Source organism: Phoca vitulina, unplaced genomic scaffold (genome assembly GCF_004348235.1).
Source record: "Phoca vitulina isolate PV1807 unplaced genomic scaffold, GSC_HSeal_1.0 scaffold65, whole genome shotgun sequence".
Classification (NCBI taxonomy): domain Eukaryota; kingdom Metazoa; phylum Chordata; class Mammalia; order Carnivora; family Phocidae; genus Phoca; species Phoca vitulina.
The window spans coordinates 6,151,779-6,157,778 of record NW_022589768.1 but is presented as its reverse complement, the minus strand read 5'-3'; the positions used below and the strand labels follow the sequence as shown (position 1 = coordinate 6,157,778).

The following is a 6,000-nucleotide window of genomic DNA, read 5'->3' as shown; positions in this document are numbered from 1 at the left end:
TCCCTGCCTCCTTCCCCATCCTTCATTTTGATAGACTCAAAAGGACATCCTAGAGCACAACTCAAGCTGGAAGCTTCTAGAATTCATGAAAAAAGCCCTACACTGGTGGCAGAGGTGTCCCCAAGGCCCGGGTGCCTCACACCCCCAGGCCAGCCTGCTCCTTGGAGAAGGGTTGGTACCTCCTATTTTCCCAGCCAGGAGGCCTGCGGGTTCCCACATTACCACATGAATGGGGCACAAGCCCCTGGTCCACTCGAGCAAACAATTTGGCTAGCAAATTGACATAATTATGAGAGACAGAGAGGGAAGAAAGCGGCCCCCACCCCGGAGGCCCCCCAGCGGGTGGCTCCCGCCGAGCTCCTCCCTGGCTTTGTGGGCCCGGCGCTCAGGGCTGATTAGAAACCGTGTGGCCTTTTCAAGAGCCCTAAGTGATTGGCCCCCTTAATCTGATTACAATTTGCAGAGCCCCTCCAGCCGCCTCTGAAGGGCCTTTCTCAAGCACCCCGCTCGATGGTGCACACACACACACACACACACACACACACACACAGCACCCCCTTGGGCCTGCTGGTGAGGGCTCTGCTTCTCTTTGTCCATGCCTCACTTCCTCAGTCAGGGACCTTCAGTGGCCCCAGTGGCTGCCCTTAGGCCCCAGTCCCCTCAAGGTACGCGCTAAACTTCAGACACACGCTGCCCCTAACACACTGGGTCACCTATCTTAAGGTCCCACACAGATACCCTGCCCAGGCGAGGGGCACATGTGGACACCCCATCGCCCATCCTTCGTCAGAGAGGCCACTCCCAGCATCCAGTTCCAGGCTGCGTGACCCCATCAAGGGCGACCCTCTCTCCACAGCAGCTATATTTCTGGGGCTCCTCAGGCTGCAGCTCCCAGGGGATTAGGCCCAGCGGGCAGCCTGGACACAACTCAGGCCCAGGCTGCTCAGACTACCCCCCCTGGGAACTCAGCCCTCCACAGCCACTTTGTAGCTCTTAATCCCCGAGGCTCAGCCACAATGGCTCCTCTTCCCATACTTGTTCTTGCAGGCCCCCGCCTGGCCTCCCACCCCAAATGGAGTCCCCCCACCCCCGGGCAGCAGCTTAAGATGAGGGTGGGGTGGGGGGTAAATCTGGGGCGAAGGCAGAAGGGACAGAAGATGGGGCTAGCTGACCACGCGTCCCCCAGGAGGAGCAAGTTGGGCCTGAGCCGGTAGGGAACTTGCCTAGGGCCCTCGTGGGTGACCCCCCCAGCCTGCTACACCCCCATACTTCACGGCCCTCAGCCTGGAGGCCCTGAGAAGTGTTTTCTCCACTTCGGAACCTCACTGTCTTCTCAGACTGTCCGGAAGCCCTTCATGTGGCTGGGCCAGAGAGCAGAGAACCTGGAGCCCAGTTTGAGACGTTGGAATCAGAGGGACCCGGGCCCCAGTCTCACCCTAGCACCATCTTTAATAACCCTGTGACCTCGGAAGGGTTACTCATCGCCTCCGGGCCTCAGTCTCCCCACCTGTGAGATGGGTCTGATACAAGCTTTCTGTCAGGGTGGCTGAGAGGTTCAAGAGCAGAGGGGCTTCAGGCACTCAGTAGGGCGCCGGACACACAACGGCCATCCATGCATCATGGGTGAGCCAAGGCCAGGAGGAAACCCGGGGTGCAAACACAGGTGGGGGAACAGTCTCTGTGCACGCCTGCAGCCCTGCTGGAAACGTGAGGCTCTGCAGTGCCGGGGCGGGGGGAGGGGGGGCCCTGCTGTTCAGGACAAGGCCTCGCAGGCGCCAACAATTTTTAGATCTCATCCCTGATCACGAGACGAGCCGCAGAGCGAGTCTGGGCAACAAGGTCTAGACCTAGGTCGCTCCCTGCACAGGGCCCCGGGCACGGGCCCCCAGGGCAGCCTCGACAGTGCCCTGAGGCGCCCGACCGACCTCTGTCCTCGGTGCCCTCCCCGCACAGCCCCCAGGACCCAGGTCGGGTAATGGGGTGGGGGGGGAGGAGGGGTCCCGGTCCCGCCCCTCAGAGCCCCGTGCTGCGCGGGGTCTGGCCCCGCGCGCGGACCGCGGGCGAGCTCCTCCGGCGGGCTCTGGGAGGGTCTCCCCCGGCGCGCCCGCGCCCCCGCCCCCGCCCCCGCGCACAGGCCCCTCCCCGGCCCTCGTGGGCGTGCCGCTGGGCGGGGCCGCCGGGCCGGGGGCGGGCGGCTGGGGCTGGGCTCCGCGGAAATCAAAGCCGCCGCTCCCCTCCTCGCCACGCCGCACCCCTGCCGCGCCGCCGCGCACCTCCTCCTTTGTCACAATGTTTTTCAATCCGGTGAAGCAAACTGTCCAATTAGAGCCGGGGCCTCCAGCTTCCATCTTTGCCGACGTTTAATTAACATGCTCCTCTTGGCAGCTGCTGACAAGTTCCAGAAACAGGTTGTAAAGGGTTTTTGTCTTTACCCAGCATGGAAAATGAGGGGTGTTACATCGCGGGGAACATGAATAGGTTGCATTTCATCTCCCTCCTCCCCTCCTTCTCCTCCCCCCCCCCCCGCACGGAGAATGAAGGCCTGAGTGTGTATGTATGTGTGAATTGTGAGGGGGGCGGGGAGGGCGGATTTGGAGGCAGGAGAGACCTTCTCCTCCCTCTCCCCTCACCCCTTCTTCCCTGGAGTCTTTGCTCCACAAAGGATCTGGATTCTGCTTCTTCTTCGCCAGCTGGCACACTTTCGCCTCGCGTCTCTTTTAGCCATACCAAACCTCGCCATGTTGATTCCTATCTCTGGGTCTCTGCCTGTGCCATCCTTCTGGTAAACTCCTATTCAGCCTCCAAAACCCTGCTCCAGTGACCTGCTCTAGGAAGCCCCCTGGGCATCGGATGGCTGTCAAAGTTCAGGGTGGACCCCAGCTACACTGTGAGCCCCCTAAGGGTAGGAAGTGTTAATCTGCCCAGGGTGGTGGCTGGCCGCAGGAAGTGGGGAGAGCTAAACTGCTGAAAACTTCTCCCACTGTGGAGGGAGGGAAGGGTTGGGGTCAGGGGACTGGCCCGAAGGAGCCTTCCCCCCTATTCTCCCACCCTGCCTGAGTGCCCTCGAACGGGAGCAGGGTCACATGAAGGGCATGGTAAACATGGCAGTTTTCATCATGGGTTGTGTTTCTGGGATGGTTGATGTGAAGTCAGGAAGGGCCTTGGAGAGAGGCCCCAGCCCAGAAGCTGAGCCTGGGAGGGGGCCCCAAACTGGGGCAGCCTCCAGCACCCCAAATTCTTCCTCTTCAGCCTGGGATGATTTCCCTTGCCTTGTGGGTTGGTGTGGGAGATCAGGACTGGGGCAGGAGGCCAGGCCTCTCAAGTCCTTTTCTCGCTCAGATTGGCCCTGTTGGAGCATTCACACCCATTCTACAAAGAACACCAAGAACGTTTATTCACGGAGGCCGCCATCTGCACGGCACAGAGTGGTCTGGGGGACGCAGGGAGCAAGGGAGGTGCTGGCCGAGGGGCAGGCAGGGAGTGGAGGAGCCCAGCAGTTGGTGGCTGGCAGCTGAGTTGTCTCCTAGGAGGGCTCGGATCCACTGCCAGCTCCCAGCCCCACTCCTGCCTGCTTTTCCCAGGATGTGGCCACCAAGAGCCCTGGAGGCAGGCCTCCTCAGCCAGAGGCTGGCTTGGATGCCCACTTTGTCTATAGCTCTTCCTCCTCTATTCTCAGGCAGGCCCCCTGGGATGAAGGGGAAGGAAAGAGAGGCACCCTGGGCCAGGCCAGTAGGTGGGGTGCTGCTCGCCTTGCTCTTGTGTTCCCAGCTTGGTCGGCACCGCTCCTTTGGGAGCGCTGGGACAGTCTGAGGAGCCTGCAGGGAGAGAGCCAAGAGCAGCGGGCCACTGTGGCGTCCTGCTATAGCCCCTTGGGCACATTTACCTTTTCCGGACAGGGTGGGCATCAGAGGCAATGGGTCCCAGCCTCGCTCTTCTCTATCCTGCAACCCCAGCATCCTCTCCTGCCACATCACTCAGCCTTTTGCCCCAGACACAGCTCTTTCCAAGCTCTGGCCTCCAAGGGGATCAAACAGCCCTACTGAGTGTAAAGGTAATGACCTGCAAGGATCCCATGCCCTCCACTTGCACTGTGTAGCCTCGAAGAGTCTGAACTTCTCTGAGCCTTAATTTTCTCATCTGTTAGAAAGAGGGAAGTAGCTGCACCTGTCGTGTCGAGCTCTCTGGAGGGTGAGATGCAAAAGGCGGGGCTTGGTGCATTCCACAGAGGAGCAAGGAAAGGTGAGCTGATGGGAAGAAGAAAGGAGACAGAGAGAAGGAAGGAAGAACAAGCCTGAGCTGATCCACTGAATAGAGCCAGACCTGTCATTTCCACTTTTATAGATGAGGAAATTGAGGCTCCGTCTGTGGGTGAGGAGATCCTCAAAATCACAACCAGTAAGCAGCAAAGCCAAGTGTGTAGCCAGGTCACCTTCTATACATTCCTTCCAGTTCAGAGCGCCTTCCCTACTCCTGTGCCTGTCCCGGCTTGCAAGGAGTGTGACTCTGAGGCCGCCAACCCCCCGCGTGCCCACTCCAATCCAGGCAGGAGGGGTGGAAGCTCACATCCTCATTTCTTGATGCTTTCTTTTTGCCCCTTTGCTGGTGGCATCCAATTCCCAGAGCTGGGCCCCCACTGGGAGAACCTGCCCATGCTCACCTGCTTCTCACCTGCCCTGGGAGTTTAAGGTTCTGAGGGCTTGAGGGTAGAGTCCTCAGGGTGCAAGACCGTGCTCTTTGGCTCCTCAGGCATCTGCAGAGAGAGGAGGGCAGCTCCAAGGGCCTTGTCCCAGGCCAGGCGGATGGGTGTCCCTGGTAGAACTGCAACAGCCTGGACAAGTCTGGAGCAGCGTATGCTGTGTGGCGGGCGCCACCTTGTGATCACTGTGCAGAGCGCATGCAGAGAAGCAGGGCAGTCCACACCGGTATCATGCCCTCTACAGCAGGTTAGCCACTGTCCAGGGTGCTGGGGCACTGCAAGGACGAGACGGGGTCCTTGCCCCACTTAGAGCAACGGGAGAGCGTTCAGGTGACGGGCACAGTGACAATATGAGCTGTAAATGCACACGAGAGGCTGATAACCCGCCTGGAGGGGTGGGATTCCGGTTGTGCCGAATGAACCCACTTTTGAAAGATGAGTAGTAGTGTGCCAGGGAGAGGCCGCATGGCAAGCTCCCTGAACAGCAGGAAGGTCCCAAAGTGAGGTGGGGTGAGATGTAGGGGAGGCCGGAAATGGATGGGTAGCTGGAGTGGGGGTGTTAGGGGGGATCAGTCTTGCCTTGGCTTCAAGGCTTAGATTTGATCTTAAAGACGGCCTCAACTGAGGTCCAGGGGAGCATCTGTCTCACCCCGTCCTCTGGAAAGCCACCTCATCTCCCAGGTAAACCACCCAGAGGCCAGGGGCTGAGGGGACGGCCTGATGGTGGCTCACTTCCACTGACACAGAATTAGATTTCAAAACCGAGCATTGCTGAAGGGTATTCAGCAGATAGAAGGTGTGAACTTAGAATAAATTATAAAGATCAAAACAGAACCAAGAGTGAACTTCTTTGTATGGGAATTGATAAGTTTTTTTAGTTTATTTCATTAGCAGTAAATCCATGTGATTTCTAATTGTGGTGTCTAAAATAGTTTAAGTTCTGACTTTAAATATGGAATGAAAATAATGCTGCTAAAAAAAGGAAGTTTATTAAGAATGTAATAACAATAATTTTTACGATAGAGAGAGAGAGAGAGAGAGCAGAATCCCAAATTGGGCATATAATCTTCGCTAAGAAAAATCTGGGCAGATTAAAAAAAAAAAAAAAGACTGGAGGGACATATACCCAAAATATTAGCAGCGCTTGAATTAGGGTGATGGGATTTCTTTCTATTTTTCTCTATTTCCAGATCTCTTAATGGGCTTCTATTCGTTTTGTAATAAAAAGATAGTTTAAAGAGAATGAATTCAAAAGCGTTATTAGTTATGTATATGAAATTGGCTTATAGTGGATATCAGTGAAA

At 57.2% G+C, this 6,000-nt stretch overlaps 2 protein-coding genes across 3 annotated transcripts in view; one reads left to right on the top strand and one right to left on the bottom strand.

The window, feature by feature from the left end:
- Window positions 1–2,262: 2,262 nt before the first annotated feature.
- LOC116624297 overlaps window positions 2,263–6,000 on the top strand; it is a 21,074-nt gene continuing 17,336 nt past the window's right edge. For both annotated transcript variants that reach the window (XM_032392105.1, XM_032392104.1), the window contains exon 1: window positions 2,263–2,408. In XM_032392105.1, coding sequence (XP_032247996.1) covers window positions 2,370–2,408 — 39 coding nt within the window. In that variant the 5' untranslated portion in view covers window positions 2,263–2,369. The remainder of the gene's footprint in view (window positions 2,409–6,000) is intronic.
- Window positions 3,368–6,000, bottom strand: part of RHCG (Rh family C glycoprotein) — a 21,962-nt gene continuing 19,329 nt past the window's right edge. The window contains exons 10-11 of the mRNA XM_032392103.1: window positions 4,658–4,750; window positions 3,368–3,815 (exon numbers count right to left, since the gene is read on the bottom strand). Of these exons, the coding sequence (XP_032247994.1) occupies window positions 4,682–4,750 (69 nt within the window). The 3' untranslated portion in view covers window positions 3,368–3,815; window positions 4,658–4,681. The remainder of the gene's footprint in view (window positions 3,816–4,657; window positions 4,751–6,000) is intronic.